At 48.2% G+C, this 17,424-nt stretch overlaps 1 protein-coding gene across 2 annotated transcripts in view; it reads right to left on the bottom strand.

Annotated features, from left to right (window-relative positions):
- Nucleotides 1-17,424, bottom strand: part of LRP5 (LDL receptor related protein 5) — a 152,543-nt gene that overhangs the window by 72,958 nt on the left and 62,161 nt on the right. For both annotated transcript variants that reach the window (XM_078148553.1, XM_020968128.2), the window contains exons 3-5: nucleotides 16,585-16,782; nucleotides 15,463-15,659; nucleotides 12,804-12,935 (exon numbers count right to left, since the gene is read on the bottom strand). In XM_078148553.1, the coding sequence (XP_078004679.1) occupies nucleotides 12,804-12,935; nucleotides 15,463-15,659; nucleotides 16,585-16,782 (527 nt within the window). The remainder of the gene's footprint in view (nucleotides 1-12,803; nucleotides 12,936-15,462; nucleotides 15,660-16,584; nucleotides 16,783-17,424) is intronic.

The raw sequence follows: 17,424 nt of genomic DNA, 5'->3' as shown, positions 1-17,424 counted from the left end.
ATTTGAACCCACAGCTTCCAGACTCTGGGGGCCTCTCTCTAACCACCACACCACTCTCCCCACTCCCCAATTAACTTCTTGTATGCCTATTTTTAGCATCAGAATCACTTCCCAATATCCTTACCCTTGTAACAAGCCTGGTCAGCCATGTGACCTCATCCAATGGTGTATACAACATGGTGTGACCCTAGCCCACCACCTCTCTGCCACAAGGACCAGGGAGGATTTCTTCTCTGTTCTGTTCATTTCAAGTCTGCACTGGTGACATCTCAGTGTTTTCATTGACCGGTTCTGGAATTCTGCATCCTTTGATTATCAATCCCACCACGTCTGCGGTTCATTATGGTGTGGTTGTTTTTAATGGAAGCTGAGTCTCATCTCAGGGACAGCCCTCTGATAGGGAGAGGGATAAACACCAGTCCGCAGCATGGATACCCCGAACCTCAGGGGTTAGGAGGGGCCGCCAAAGTCACAGGACCCGAGAGCAGGACTAGAGTTGGAAGGGCCACCCCGCACTTGACAAATGAGGCCCAGAGAGGGAAGTGACCTGTCCAGGGTCACACAAGGAGAAAGCGGCAGAATTGGGAGGTGAACCTGCATCATGCTGCTCCAAATTCCACCCTCTTCGTCCTGTAGTGAGGTCATCCTGCCCCACTGCAGCTGCTCAGAAATTCTCCCCCGCAATAGTGCACCCCTACTTGTAGGCAGCAGGCTGGACTTTGAAGTCACAGGAGCTGGGTTCTAATCTCACCCCCGACATGACAAGCTGTGTGACCTTGGGAAAGTCCCTTTCTCTATGCACCTCAGTTTCCTCATCTGAGAAATGGTGACAATGACAGAAGCAGCACCTGCTCCACAGGGTGTATTGTGAGGCCTGTGTTTCATCTTTTGCATAAAGAGTTTTGAACCCGGAGAGCGCTCTCCAGATGTCAGCTCCCGATTCTGCCCAGGTCCTTCTTTTTCAGGACGCTCTAAGAAGGCCCCTTCCTCTGAAGGCGAGCTGGAACTCGCCTTTTTGTGCTCCCCAGAGTCTGTTGATTTTCATCAGGACTGCCTCACCCGGAATGGAGTGAATTGTTTAGTCTCTGAGCTGTTAGATTAGTCTCTGAGCTGTTAGAAATTCACGCTTCCCGGCTGAAAATAGCAGCTGCATCGCCGTGCCAAATTAACGCCAATCACAGCTGTGAACACGGACTGGCCAGCCCGCTAGACAACAAGGTCCTCCTTTCTTTTCCCTTTGCCCTACTTAACATGATAAGGGACAAGACAGCTCTAATATGGAAACAAATGCTCTGATTTATTCGCTGGGCTTCAGCCGTGGGGCCCCGGGCTCTTGCTAAGCCACTCCAAAAAGGGGCTTTGAAATGCCCGTCCCAGTTGTCAGTCAGCTGTGAACGAGAACGAAACAGGAGAGCCACTGTCTGGCCCACACGCCCCCTCCCCACTCCGGCAGCCCCATCCCCCGACTTCTGGCTGCTCTCGATCCCCATGTAACATCTGTCGGAATAGCTAGGGAGCTAGGTGGGAAGTCCCTGAGCCTCGGCTTTGCTGCGTGAGCTGCCCTTCCTGGCATGGGCACCTCTGGACTCCTCCTCCAAGTCAGGCCCATCTGCAACCCCAGGAGGATGGAGGCCTGTTTTAATAACACAAGATTCTGGGAGCCTCATGGAGCCCCAGGGGCCTGAGGGGGCGGGGAGCAAGGGTCAGAGAGTACTGGCTATTGAGTTTGTTACACAAACATCCCCAGAGCGAGGAGGACTGAAACACCATTTAATAAGGTGGCCAAGTGCCATAAACAATGACATGAAGAGCTGATCGCAGTCCTCGGGAACACGAAACAGGCTCAGAATGCCAACTCCAGCAAGACCAGAGCCCCAGGGAGCAAGGCATCCTTAGGAGAGCGGGCCTCCTTCCTGTGGAAGAATGAAGTTGACATCTAGGCCCTCACACTCCCCTTCGCTTCTACACTCTTCCCCCTAATTGGAAAAGCATGGGGAAAACTAAGGCAAGATGTGCTAACAGGCGCTAACAACAAGGAAAACCGGAGGAAAAGGAGGAAGGAGGACAACCTGTCTCAGAAATTCTGTACCAAGTGTTGTGGGCCCTGAGGCCAAAGGCTGGTACAAGAGAAACTTGTGATCTTCGTTTTCCAGTTCAGAAAGAGCCCAGGTCTGGGCATTAGTGTCACGAGAAAGTGCTCATATAGCATAGCTGGAATCTGTAAAAAGAATCACTAACACAGCTGTCTCTTGTTCTAAGTGAACTCAATATGCCAGAGTCAGAATGTGCCACTTGGATAAGGCGGGAAATTTATTTCCTTTCATATAAACTAAAAGCTAGAGCTCAGAGAATTTTTTTTTTAATCTGGAACATGGGATGAATTAGATGGGGGCACCTCCTGGTAAAGCATGGCCTTGCAATCCAGCTTTATTAGAAGTCACAAGCCAAGAGAAAGGAGGAAACAAGGAAAACTCTGGGGAGTCACCAGGATGGTGACCCCAGGAATAAGAGAAATTCTAATAGCTCTCAGAGGAGATGGAAGCACATATCAGGGGAGAAGATGTCCAAGAGCTGGGAAGTTCAGCAAAAAGGGATCCCAAGCCCTGGGAGGTATGGTACTGCTGGGTGAGCACCCTGGCCACGTCGCCTTGGGTTGAGGCTGGTCGCCACTGCAACCATCCCTATGCCCAACTCTTCCCACAGAAGGGCCTGCATGCATTGTACCCAGAGCCTTGAGTCTTTAAATAGGACTCACTGAAAAAATAGTGTTCATGGCTGCCTCTACCCATATAATATGGGTGTCTAGAGATAACGGCACCAATGGTAATTACAAAACTGAAGGCTTAATGCTCCAGCACAAGTCTATGAAAATAAAACGCCCCAGGCTGGACAACTCACATGTAGATATGAATAGAAAATCCACAATCATGCCTTGGTTTCTTCCAGTCTCCCAACACAGCCCCTCTCCACTGCCCAGAATTACTACATTCAAGAAATGAAAACTGATTGTTTTTTATTAAATGAAGGAAAATAAATCTGCTACCAAGAAGGGCAAGTCACTCTCAATGGAAGTAGGAGTGATTTTTAAATTCCCTACCCTCTGCTGCCTTGGTTAAGGTGGATGATTAAGAACTAACTCAGAATGCAGAGGAAGAAGCCCCAGGCTTGGATCCCAATTCTGCCAATAACTTGGGGTGAGACTCTGGACCAGTCACTTTCCCTCTTAATGTCTCTATTTCCTACTCTGTGGAGTAAGGGGATTAGAAAAGATTCCACTCAGCTGTAACAGTTTCTTGCCTCCAAAAGGGCGGTGGTATCACAGCACTGAGCACCTCCCTCATCCTTCACAAGCCCCTCATTTGGCTATACCCATTCTCACTTTTCTCATCAAACATCTATGAAGTGCTTAAGGCATCAGACACCTTGGTCACAGAATTGAGAAGAGCTCACAGATAAGTAGGAGTCCAAAGCCCGAGGTCTTAGTGCCTGCCCAACACAGTCCTTTACACATAGTAAGTGATTAATTTACTGGGTTAGATTAAGACTCAAAAAGATAGGAAAAGGACCCACATGTACAAAAATATTTATAGCAGCTCTTTTTTTGTGGTGGCCAAGAATTGGAAACTGAGAGGATGCCCATCAATTGGGGAATGGCTGGCCAAGAATTGGAAACGGAGAGGATGCCCATCAATTGGGGAATGGCTGGCCAAGTCATGGTATATGAATGTAATGGAATACTATTGTGCTATAAGAAATGATGAGCAGGTGGACTTCAGAAAAACCTGGAGGAGAGACTTTGTATGGACTGATGCTGAGTGAAGGGAGCAGAACCAGGAGAACATTGTACACGGTAGCAGCCACATTGTATGATGACTGACTTTGACAGACTTAGCCCTTCTCTGCAATGCAAGGATCTAAGACATGTCCAAAAGGCTCATGATGGAAAATGCTATCCACATCCAGAGAAAGAATTTTGGAGTCTGAGTGCAGATGGAAGCAGACCACTTGGTCCCCTTTTCTTTTGTTGTTTTGTTTTGTTTCTTCTTTCTTGTGGTTCCTCCCATTAGTTCCAATTCTTCTATACATCATGACTAATGTGAATATATGCTTAATATGAATGTATAAGTAGAGCCTATATCAGGTTGCATGCTGTCTTGGGTGGGGGAGGAGAGAGAGAGGGAGAAAATTTAAAACTCAAAATCTTATGGAGGTGAATGGTTGAAAACTAAAAATAAATAAATTAATTATTTAAAAAGACTCAAAAAGATAAGCTGGCTCAAAGGAGCTAGGAAACAGTGAGGAATCAAATTCTGGCAAGACAGCTACCAATGAGAAAGTGGAGGGATGCTGAAAGTAAACAATGTGGCTACACAGGGAGCTCACTGACAAACTCCGATTTTAAATGCACACAACACATAAAAGGGACAAAAAGAGGAGGCAGGAAACAGGATGAATACAAAGGAGCCACAAATTTGGTAAAAAAAAAATAGTGTCAGGAAGACAAGCAACTGATGTTTCAAAAAAAACAAAAAAGAAAGGTAGTTTTTTTTAATTTACATCATAGGCAAGAGAAAAAAAAAAGAACGTGGCGTTATTAAGCATCTACTGTGCTTCAGACATGGTGTTAAGCACTGGGAATACAAAGAAAGGCAAAAGACAGTCCCGGCCTTCAGGGAGCTCCCAGTCTAATGAGAGAGACAACACACACACACACACACACACACACACACAAAATCTATATCCACACAAGATATAAATAGGGTAAATTAACAGAGGGAAGGCACCAGAATTGCTAGATGACAGGATTGCTTTTTGATGTAGAGGAAACTACAGTAATGACAGGTAGAAAGCCAAACTACCCAATTCCTTTTTGTTGGTTTTCTCTACCAGCGAAAAGGACAGATTAAGGACAGGACAATGAAGGTCAAGGTAGTTGAAGAGATGACAAGAGAATGCCCAAGTGCTTCAGTAAGTTTAAGGGACCCAGCGCAGACAAATGAAGCAAATGAAAGAATTCAAAAAGGAGCAGTCACACAATGAGCTCTGAGTAAGCAAGAAGAGTGGGAGATGCCCAGAGACTGTGCCAGGCAACATCATCGGGGTGCTTCAAACAAAAGGACAGGAAGCTAGAGGCCGGGCCCTGGTCCAACTCCAGAAGAGGTTCTGAACAGGAGGTCTGTGAGCACTGCTCCTCTTCAAGCTCGCCAATGACTTTCTGATTTTGGAATTGCTGACCTTCGGTTGATCCTCTCTCTGTGGCCTTTATGCTCTATTGACCACCACCGCCTCCTCTTTGTCCTCTCATATTTCTCATGGTACAGCTCTCTCCTGGTTTTCCTCCCCTCCCTAGAGGAACACTTGTCCATCATCGACATTCTCCCCTCATAAATCTCGGGTGTCCCACAAGGCTCTCTCGAGGATGGAAGAAAAAGGAAGGAAGGAAGGAAGGAAGGAAGGAAGGAAGGAAGGAAGGAAGGAAGGAAGGAAGGAAGGAAGGAAGGAAAAAAACAGAAGGAAAGAAGGAAAGAAAAAGGAAGGGAGGAAGGAAGGAAGGAAGGAAGGAAGGAAGGAAGGAAGGAAAGAAAGAAAGAAGAAAGGAAAGAAAACAGAAGGAAGGAAAAAAGGAAAGAAGGAAGGAAAAAGGAAGGAAATAGTTATCCATTGTGCCACCTGGCTGCCAGCACCCTATTCTTTCTATATTCTCTCAATCTTAGTGATCTCATCGGCTTCAATGGATTCTATTAGCATCTAGATTCAGATGTTTCCCACACTTAATTTCCAGCCCTGACCTCTCTCCTGAGTGCAGTTCTATACCACCAACTTCCTGTTGCTACATTTCCATCTGCATGTCCCCAAGGCATCTCAAACACAACACTGTCCAAAATGGAACTCATTCTCTTTGCCCTGAAACTTGCCCCCACTTCAGACTTCCCTAATTCATCTCAAGTAGCACCATTCTCTTCGACAGTCAGCTGCACAATCTCAGTATCATCTTCACTTCTTCCTTCATCCTTCATGTCCAAAGAGTTGCAGCTGGTGGCACAGTGGACAGAGCGCTGGGTCTGCAGTCAGGAAGACCCAAGTTCAAATTCAGCCTCAGAAACTTACTAGCTATGGGACCCTAGGCACTCTTTCAGATGTTATGAATAGAAAGTCAAAAATCAAACCATTTCTACCCTGAGTTTATAGTCTGTGATGGGAGAAATATACAGGTATAAGTACATATATAATGGGAGAAATATACACATACATGCAAGTACATGCAAAATACATAACAAATGTAAGGTTATGGCAGGGGCAGGGCAGGGCAGGGGGGGGGGAAGGCCTCCAGTAAAGGGGGCCCCGAGCTGAGTCTGAAGGAAAGTGGCTATTCTGAGAGGCCAAGGTAGGAAGGGGGCGCTCCAGGTAGTGGTGGGGGGGAGCGGTCTGAGCACAGGGCCACTTGGGCTGGGGTCATGGAGAGTGCCCTAATGAGGGTACAGTCTAAGTCAGAACGGCAGTCAGGGGAACCTGTCTGCAGGGGATCCCTGACACTTACTGAGCAAAGGCACTCCCCATAAATGCCCTCTTTTCTGTGACAGGCCTGCGGGTTGTCTCAGGTTCCAAAGAGAAATTTCACAAATGTTCACAGAAACAAACCCTGTGAGGACTCCACATACCAATGAAATGGGGAATGTTGTTCATTGATTTATTTTGGCTGGTCACTTCATCGCACTGGTACAGGGATGCCTCTCTCCGCTGCGGCGAACTGCTACCTCATAGGCACAGCCCTGCGTCTAGGAGAGGTGCCCCAAATGCTGACCGTAGCCAGTGTGTGTCAAGGACAAGCCTCGAACCCGGGCTTCCTGCCTGAGAGGCCAGCTCTGTGTCCACGACAGCGTGGGCCTCCTCCTCGTACCTCTTTGTACTTCTACCATACCGAAGAAGCGTCCCGGGTTTTCATGTCTCCGCGCCGGTCACTGGCACACATGTAAAAATATTAGAAGGGACAAGAGAGCAGAAAGCTGCCTCGGAATCCCTCCGGTTGAACCCGGACACTGAGCTCTCCTATTTGGAGGCTTCTTTCGGTCTCAAACAGCATTCAATGTATTTCTTTTTCTAAAGTTAATCCTTTCCTGGGCCACCTCTTACACTATTCCAGGCTTAGCCAAAGGCGAAAGAAAAGGAAGAGGTTCTCTGTAGCTCTGGTCCCAACAAGTTAATTAGTGAGAGAAATGCTTGGGATGCATATACACTGGCATGCCAAGGACGCCAAGCTTGGGAAAGTGTTTTTTATCAAACTGGAGCAAAAGGCCACATTCTTATGTAAAACCAGAGGCTTTGTTCCATCCCTTTTGTTTCTTCCCAGGGCTTTTTTCTCCTTTTGACAGAAAGCCCTAGACAGAGCGTCTGGACCCGACAATGGAAAGGTACAGGCTTGGTGTAAAGAAAACACCAATTCAATTTATTTTCAGGCTGCCTTCCGACACTGTGCTGAATGCCCTTGGCCTCTGCCGATTCCCACCGCTCGCCTCAGTAACACCGAGCCCATTGGAAGTGGCAACAAAAAGGGGCTGTCTTCAGGGCCCTTGGCATTCTGGGACAAGTTATTTGTGGAAATGTCTTTCTCAGCTGTAAGGGGAAAGACAGGTCTTCCAGGCCAAAAGGGAAATGCTTCCCCCAAAGGCAGACAAGCTTCGAAAGCTAGATGCATCCCTCGCTAGTGGGGATGAGTGGAGGCTCAAGTCCTTTCTGCTTGGGAGGGAGGGGGCACTGGAGCTCCTCAGACAGAACACTCCAGGGCCTACCTAGGCGGCTCAAGGCAAGTGGGGCTGGCTCGAGACAGCCTGAACTGGCATAGTAGGGATGTTGGGGATGATGAGAAAGAATCAAAAGCAAAACCCTAGATAGACACTGATTGTCACTTTCACAATAGTCATGTTAGATGGGTCTTATCATCTCCACTTTACAGACAAGCCAGCTGTGGCTCAGAAGCTCAGCTGCCAGTGATCTCAACTGCTCCACGGGGAATATAATGACCAATGACATGATTGCAATCTAGCTAGGGAACCCAGGCCTCTCTCCTGAGCTCTGGTCCTGCAACTGCCTCAGAGAGACCTCAAGATGGAGTCCCTCGACATCTCAAATTCAATATTGTCAACACTGGACTTGTTATCTTTGCCCCTAAACTAGGCATTCCTCAGCTCTTTTGGACGCCCCTGGTAGCAGTCTGTCTCAAGAAGCCTATGCTCCCCTTCTCAGAATTGTGTTTTTAAATTTAAAAAAATGAAATAGGATAGTAAAGGAAAGCAATTATATTGAAATACGGTTATCAGAATATTAATAAAAACAAGTCCACAGACCCCAGGTTAAGAACCCCTGTCTTAACCCCACCCCACCCCCTTTCCAGACTTCACTATTTAGTAAGGGCAGCACCATCCTCCCAACTGGTTCTCCTTCCTCAGGCTGCTCCGTTTCCACCTAGCGGCCCCCCAAGTGATTTTTCTAGAGGGCAGGTCTGACCCGTCACTGGCCTCTTCAGTAAACTCCAGGGGCTCCCTAATGCCTCTAGGGACACAAAACTGTAGATCTCTCCTGTTGCTAACAAAGTCATCTAGCCCAGAAACTGAGGCCAGAGAAATTAAGGGAATTACCAGACCCCAGGTGTGTATGGGCAGCAAGGCTGGGGCTCCACCTCCCCAGGTCAGGATCCCTTTGATTCGACACACTCACGTCCAGACCATCTGCACCTTTCGATGTCATTAACCACCCAGACCATAGAGGGAAATGTTCTACAACACAGCACAAAGGGCTGTACAGAGTCCCCGGAGACAGCATCTCTTCTGCTCTCCGGGTGGTCGTCTGCCAGCTGATGACAACCCGGAGTTGCCTTTTAACCAACCATCTGAACTCCATCACAGTGGGGAGAGCTCACCCCATGCAGCCTAGTCCCAGACCCACCATGATGTGGCATTCTGCCATCTTCCTACCATGCCATGATCCACTCTCTCACACCCCCACTTTCCACCTCCATTTCTGAGAACAGTTATCAAATCCCAACTACCAGACTACCAGTCCTAGAAGGGAAGGGCCAGTCCCTTATGCCATGACTCCACTTCACCTTCTCAGTGATTTCCCAGACCAAAACTCCCTTCCCTGGTCACCCTCCCTCAATGTGTTGTCTTCCCCATTAGAATGTGAGCTTCTTGAGGGCAGGACCTCTCTGGCTCTTTGTTATTTGCATGCTCAGCACCTGGAATATAATAAGCCCTTAGTAGATGTTTTCCATTCATTCATTCATTCAACAGCCCAGGGCCAAAGAGAAACCTCCAGGCAAGTCCTTAGAGACTTCCCTCCAAGCTGACACTAACCTCTTAATACCTTCCCTTCGTGTTCAGTCACTCAGCCAGTCCCAACTCCATCCAGCTTCCCCATCGTCAGCCCACATCTCCCCATCTCTCACAGAAGGACAGTGGCAAAGACTCCTGTCAAATCCTTTGCTGAAACCCAGGGAAGCTATGTCTATAACTTTCCTCTGATTGGTTACCAGTCGAGTGACCGTGTCTAGAAAGCAACTATGGTGGGCCTCACGTGACTTCTTTGAGGAAATCATGCTGACTAGTTCTTAGCTAGCTTGTTTTCTAAATACATTTTGATTATTTAGATATCATATCAAAAAATATCAAAGGATAATTTATTATCTTTTACTTTGCCTGAAATCCCAATTCAGCTCCCCATCCCATAGAACCATCCCTTATCCCAAAGTTTAAGTAAAAAAGGAAAAAATGTTTCAGCCAAATTAACCAACATTTCAAAGAAGGCTGACATTACAGGCAATACTCCTCACCCACAGTCCTGCTACCTGTGTGAAGAAATGGCGGAAGTACCTTCTGGCATCTCTTCTTTAAACAAAGCCAAATTGGCTCATAATTTCTAAGCATTTTATTTCTATTATTTTGTCCCTAAGATCTGTCCTCAAATCCAGTTGTTGTCCCCAAGATCATCTGTTTGGATCTGGAAGGAAGCTTGGAGGCACCCAAGTCCAAGCCTCTCATTTCACAGACGACCAGCTAAGGCTGAGAAGGTGAAGGCCTGGGCCCAGGGGCACAAAGCAGGCTCCGAGGCAGAATCCGGACTCCAAGACCACCATTCCCTCCACTCCTAGCTAGTCTTTCCACGGACGTTGCAATAGTGTAGATTTTGCTTTCCTGGCTCTGAGAGATCTTTTATAATGGGCCAACTCACTCCTTTACTAAGAAAGTGTACTATTTAAGCAGGAATGAAAGCCAACGCCCAGCCTGCACTTTGAACTTTTCCCTCTTCCTCATTCTGAGGCTCAGAACACGTGTCTATCCACCTCCAGTACTATGGCTCCACTCCCACTTGTCCTGATGATTCAAAGATCACCGATAGGGGCTCACTCATCACTTCTGCCAGCTCTTTCTTTTACAGGTGGGGAAACCAAGGCCTGGAAAGTTTAAATGACTTACCCAAGGTAATAAGCACAAATGATAACTAGAAAAGCCAGGACTCTTCCGACCCTCAAAGAGAGAGATGAGAACTTGGGCCTGTGGGACAAGCAGCCCAGGGTAGGTCAACGCTCCGAAGACTCAAAGATTCAGACCACACTGACCATGAGGGACAAAGGACGAGCAGTAGAGTCGCTAAACAGTACCAGGGCAATTTTAAAAAGCTTTCAAAAGGAATTGCAGCCATCTTAGCTAACGACAAGTTCAATTAAACTAACCTGTTTTAACAAAATTATTTGTTGTTGTTGAAATGGAGGAAAATCACGTCCAGCGCTATCCAAAGGAAACCTAAATCCACTTTAATGAAGCCCCCATCATCCCACCCTTTTCTGATGATGGTATGGTATAGGATAATATATATATATATATGTGTGTGTGTGTGTGTGTGTATATATATATGTATATATATGTATATATATGTATGTACATATGTACTAGATACTATGTATGTAATATACATTATATAGTATGTACATTATATGTATGTATTATATATTATGTATGTAATATATTATATAGCATATCTATTATATGTGTGTACTATATATAATGTATACAATATATTATATAGTATGTCTATTATGTGTCTGTACTACATATTACATATGTAACATATAGTATGTATATTATGTGTATATATTCTATATATATTGCATATGTACTATATATTATACAGTATGTATATTATATGTATGTACTGTATATATTTAGTATTTAATATATTATACAGCATGTGTATCATATGTATGTAGTATATATTATGTGTGTGATATATACTACATGTATGTTATATATGTGTGTGTGTATGTGTATGTATATATAGAAAAGCTTTCAGCTTTTCAAAGTAAATCAATACTTTTTTGGAACCAAAAGGCCCTGAAATGGCCGTGACGTCACAGGCCCTAAATAAAACCGTTAATACAAGCAGTGAACCCCAGTTCCAGGCAAGGCCCTGCGGCACCACCGGCCCAGCCTGACGACCTCCGGAACACCTCCCAAATGCTCCCCCTCCCTATTTCAGTCCAGGGCTGGGGGTGGACAGGACCGTCCTGAGTGTTTAGGCAGACACAAGACGTGCTCCGTCACCTACAAGAATGAGCCGTTCCCCGAGTCACCTGCACGACGCAGCTTCTCAGTGAATTACAATCAATGTGGTTTCAGAAAGAGGAGGGAACATGGGGAGCCAGGTCTGCTGCCTCCTCCAGGGGAAGGGCCCAGCTGCTTCACCCCCGGCCATCTGTAGCTGCGGGGGACAGGGCAGGTAGGAGGGCCAGCCTTTTCTAGGACAGCAGCTTTTGAGGGTTGCTCAAGAAGGCATCACATGGACCAATCCCCCAGAGCCCGACGTGATCTTCGACATAGCCTCTCCAGCTGTGGGGCCCCTTTCACATCCTGTTGCTTCATCACATCCACTCACAGACTGGAGCAAACCCAAGGCTCTCTATGAGGCTCCACGGGTGCCTGCCTTTTTGAAGGCTGGGCCTACCCGGGCTGAGTGGGTGACTTTCAGCCACGGCTAGAGTAGGGGGCATCACCAGGGAGGGGCAGCCACGTGAGGATGACATTCATGGCAAGGAGGCAGCTCAGGGGAGCAGTGGAGAGAGGGCTGGGCCTGGAGGAAGGAAGATCTGAGCGCAGATCTAGCCTCTGACATTTACTGACTGGGTGGTACTGGGCAGATCATTAAACGTCCGTCTGCTTCAGCTTCCTGATCTGTAAAATGGGGGTGGTCACAGCACCTGTCTCACAGAGCTGTTATGAGGAGAAAATGGGACAATACTTGTAAAGCATTACACAACCCAAAAGCATTTATAAATGCTAGCTACTGTGAATATGGTTGTTACTGTTGTTGTTAGTACTATCGTGGCAGTGTGGAAATGGACAGCTGGATGGTATAGTAGGTAGAGAGTAGACTCAGGAGGACTCATCTTCAAATCCAGTTCAAATCTAGTCTCAGACACTTCCTAGTTGTGTGACCCTGGGCAAGTCACTTAACCCCCACTGCCCAACCAAAAAACTAAAAAAAAAAAAAGAAAAGGAAGGTGACCCTGGACACAAAATCTACCATATAGAAGGTTCTAAGTGAAAAAACATTTGATTGACAAATATTCCATTTTCTCCAACTTTGTAAGATGCCAACAAAGCCCAGAATTGACCTTGGTGGTCAAGGACGTGGCGATGTCAAGCGGGGATCGAAAGGGCCGTCCTGCCATGGACCAGAGACGCCCCGGCCAAGGTCCCCGGGGCCATCCTGGTCCAACGACTGCCCACAGGAAGTGAGGGAGGCTCTCTTACCTGCCTTACAGGTCTTGGCATTGTCCTCCAGCTGCACCCCCGTGGGGCAGGCACAGGTATAGAAAGGCTCCCGCGGAGACAGCAGGCAGAGGTGGGAGCAGCCGCCGTTGTCCTCTTCACAAGGGGTATGGACTGTAAGAAAGGACAGGCGTGGAAACCCAAGTTCAACACACAGACGCTCTGACTCTCATCACCACGACCCGACACAAACCGCCTCCCCGAGTCTCAGTTTCCTGCTCTGTATAATGGGAGCATGAACCCATTACTACCTCCCTCACGGGGCTCTCGCTAGCAAGGGCCTTGGGAGGCACTGAGGCAGCACAGAGGAGTTAGTTAGTGGTGGGTCCTCTTCAATCCAATCCAGCATTCACTGGGTGCCTGTTGTGGAAGTTAACACTGCTGACCCTCTGTGCCCCACTGGGGAGTCTTCTTGGCAGAGATACTGAAGTGGTTCGCCATTTCTTTCTCCAGCTCATTTTACAGATGAGGAAAATGAGGCAAACAGGTTCAGGTGACTTGCCCAGGGTCACACAGCTCAGAAGTGTCTGAGGCCAGAATCTGAACAAAAATGAGTCTTCCTGACTGCAGGCCCGGCTATCAGCCCATGTTAGGGCCCTGGCTAACGCTGTACTAGATGCTAAGACTACAAAGACAGAAACAGAAGGGCCTCTGGCCTTAGGAAGCTTCCATTCGGGCCAACATCTGTTTCTTGTTGGGGATTCACCAGCTGTTCCCACTCTTTTTCCCTGCTGGGCCACCCTTGTTTATCATCCCTGCTTCCTTCTCTCTTGGGCGGCTCCTGCTAAGCCTTCCCTTCTGGGGGTGGGAGGAGGTCGTCCCTTAAACACCCCAAACCAAAGAGTCCACTAACTTTGACCTAACTCACTCATCTGATGTGTCTTCGAAGCGCCAGGAGTCCCAGGAACAGACCCCAGGCTCCCTATTCTAATTTGTCCTTCCCCTCGAGGACCAAGATTCTCCAGCTGCCCCATAGCACCTGGCCTGGGTCTGGGCACTTAGGAGAAAATGACAAGAAGTGCATAGTAAACGTCATTGATTTCTCAAGCTGCCACACCTATTGGTGTCATTGCCCCAAAACTGTCCTCTCCAAAGTCCCCGATGATCGTTCACTTGCCAAATCCCATGGCCCTTTCTCCATCCTCCTTGGCCTCCCTGCAGCCTTGGGCACTGCTCTTTCTCTCTCCTCCTTGATCCTCTCTTCCCTCTAGGTTTTTGGGACCCCATCCCCCCATTGGTTCTCTTTCTCCTTTGCTGGAGCCTCCTGCAGGTCCCGACCTCTGACCACAGTGTTCCCTCAGGGCTCTGGCCTGGGCTTTCTTCCCTTCTCCCTCCAGATCGCTTCACTCGGGAATCCCCTCGGCTCCCGTGGATTTAATGACCCTTCTATGCTGATGATCCACACAGCTACCTAGCCAGCCCTAACCTCGCTTGCTAACCTCCAGCTGCCTTTCAGACATCTCAAACGGGGTATCCAGGAGACATCTTCAACTCAACTTGTCCAAAACTGAACTCACTGTCTTTTCCCCAACTTCTCCCTTCCCTCCTCCGTCCTCCATTACTGCAGAGGGCACCGCCAGTCCTTCCTGTCCCTCATACCCTAAGAGTCATCCTGGACTCCTCACCATCTGCACCCCCCCCATGTCCAACATGGCGCCAAGGCCTAGTGATTTTACTTTTGCAGCGCCTCTCGATTACACCCCTTTTTCTCCTCTGACGCTGCCCCTACCCTGGCACAGGCACTCATCACCTTATGGCTGGATCTTTGCGATAGCTGCCGGGAGTCTGCCTGCCTCAGATCTCTCCCCACTCCAGTCTATCCTCCAATCAGCATACCAACCTAAGGGCTGGCTCCCTCCAATCCTAGCCTGATGGTTCATTCAAACCAAGTCTTTATGTAGTTGATAAATAACGATGCTCAGATATTAACCAATTGACAAGATTAAATTAACCATGCAAGCTTGCTACGGCTGGTGTCATGCCCATTTTACATATGAGGAAACTGAGGTTTAGAGAGGCTAATTTACATGTCAGTGTCACACAGAGGTGCGTCTCACATCCAGGCTGTTCCACCTCCAAGCCTGGACTTCTTTCCCTTTCCTCACGGCAACTGGCCACCCGCAAACTACTGCCCCTCCCCGGGCCTCAGTTTAGTCAGCTGTAAAATGGGGATAAAACTTTCACTAAGGGACTCACAGCACCCTAAGGAGGAAAGTGCTTTGTGAACGATACAACCCAGCAGGAACGTGAGCCACCACGATTCCTGGGTTTGATGCCCAAACTGGCATTGAATGCCCATGAAGTCTTCAGCATTTCATGTTTCTTCTGTATTGAGCAACAGCTAAGCAGTCTAGTCTCACGCAGCTTGCTCGTGTCCCTGCACCCGTGGACAGTGTCGCCACACAAACGTCTCTGTGTCCCATCCTGACGTGGAACGATAGCATGGCTCCCTGACCACGTGGCCCACAAGCCCCAGGATCGGGTCCTGGGAGGAAGGGCCAGAAAGCCTGGGAGGAGACTGCCCCTCAGCCCTTCCAAGATGACTATCCTCCACACTGCCACACTGGCCAGCGGCTGTGGGAATACGCAGACCCCAGCCCGGCATGTGGAGACAAAGAACAGGAAAGAAGGGTCTACTTACAATAGGGCTGCCTGTCTCGGCTTAGCACTTGGATGTCCATGGGAGAGTACAGGGCGCCGAGGATTTCTCGCCTCTTCTCTCCAGTTCTCTTGTTGCAGGCGTGAATGGAGCGCGTCTGCCAGTCTGTCCAGTAGAGGGTATCCCCCGAGAGGGTCAGGGCAAAGGGGTGGGTCAAGCTGCCTTCCACCACTTTTTGCCTGGTTTGTCAAATACAAGAAATGAACACCATCAATGCAGCTGTGGGGATGTCGACGGCCCCTTTTATAGATGGGCCACATTCAGCTCCCTCTGAACACAAGTGTGGCGAGGCTTACGGTCCAGCCAATTTTGTGTCATGCTGAAGGGCTGCCAAAGGACCGATGCAATGGTCCCCCGGAGACCAGCAGGGCCAGCAAGGGTAAGGGGAGGTCACCATGGAGATCTCTGGGCCCGTCACCCCGAGGCCAAGGGGGTTTCAACCCAAGCTCTCTCTGCAAAGGACTTCCACAGTACCTGCTGGGAATTCCCTGACACATGCCTGCTGTGTGGCCCCGGGCAAGTCACTTAACTTCTCTAAGCTTCAATTTCCTTGAGGCTTGTAAAGTTCTACAACATCCGCAGAATTTAGACAATTTGTGCAACCCAGAACATGGGAGACAGAACTTTTATTTCATCCAACACATGAGAGAATCTCCAAATTGGAAGGGATGTCAGAGACACTGAGGCCAACCCAAACCCGGAGAGGAATCCCCTCTCTGACATCCCCAACCAGTCACAGCGGAGCTCTTACTTGAAGACCTCTAGTGGAGGAGAATGGGCTTCCCAAGGCCGCCCACTGAACTTGTGAGAACCTAGCTCTGGTCTCTAGAGCCAAGAAGAACAAGGCTCACAGCCCTTCACGTACTTGAAGACAGCGATTCCGGAATCACAGATCCAGAGCCAGGAGAGACCTTGGGGATCACCTAGTCCAACCTCCTCCCCTTACAAGTGAGGAAACTGAGTCCCAGAGAGGTGACTTGCCTAGGGCCACACAGACAGTGTCAGAGCCGGGCCTTTCTGACTCCAAGACCAGCGCTTAGGCTACCACACCTTTTATACTTGCTGAATAATTGGAAGGAGACCCCTGAGCAAAGAGGAACGTACCTGAAGGAGCCATCCAAGTTGGCTCGGTGGATAAAACTCAGCTTTGCATCTGCCCAGTAAAGCTTCTGCTCCTCAAGGTCGATGGTGAGACCATTGGGCCAGTAAATGTCAGAATCAACAATGATTTTCCTCGTGCTGCTGTCCATCCCTGCACGTTCTATCCGGGGGGTTTCACCCCAGTCTGTCCAATACATGTACCTGGAAAGAGGGTGAAAACACAGTCAATATGAAATCGCCGGGGATTCTCGGTGACAAGAGTCTAAGTGGTTCAGAGTCTTTGAGACTCATCTTTAAGGATCACCGCATTTAGAGCCCAAAGGGACCTTGGACAGCATCTCAGCCAATGCTGGGACACCCGAGGAAATGTTTGTAATATTCCTATGGGAGAGCAGTGTGACACTGGACAGAGGGCCTGCCCTGGAGTCAGAATGTCTTAGGACCATAGATTGAGAGTCAAAAGAGGCCTGCCGTCCAACTCTCTCACTTTGTTTTTTTTTTTAAATGTAACCTCTATTTCATTTTGGGGAAAAAACCCTGGTTACAAATATGTATAATGGAGCAAAACAATTTCCTACATCGGCTATGTTAAAAAAAAATGACCTGCCTCCAGAGTGGACCATCCCTCTGTCCAGAGGTGGATTTGTCCTCCGGAACTGATGAGAATTCTCAAATCTTTCAGAGTAAGTGAACCAGTCGATAAACATTCAGTAAATGCCTACTACGTGCCACGCAAAATGCCAGGCGCTGGAGATACAAAGAGACACAAAAGACAGCCCCTGCCCTCACAGAGTTTACCATCTAACTGGGGAGACAACAATGCAAACAGGTATGTACAAGCCA

The sequence above is a fragment of the Phascolarctos cinereus genome, unplaced genomic scaffold (genome assembly GCF_003287225.1).
Source record: "Phascolarctos cinereus isolate Bilbo 61053 unplaced genomic scaffold, phaCin_HiC Scaffold_9;HRSCAF=440, whole genome shotgun sequence".
NCBI lineage: Eukaryota > Metazoa > Chordata > Mammalia > Diprotodontia > Phascolarctidae > Phascolarctos > Phascolarctos cinereus.
The sequence above is the reverse complement of the archived record's forward strand: the minus strand, read 5'-3'. Positions and strand labels throughout refer to the sequence as shown.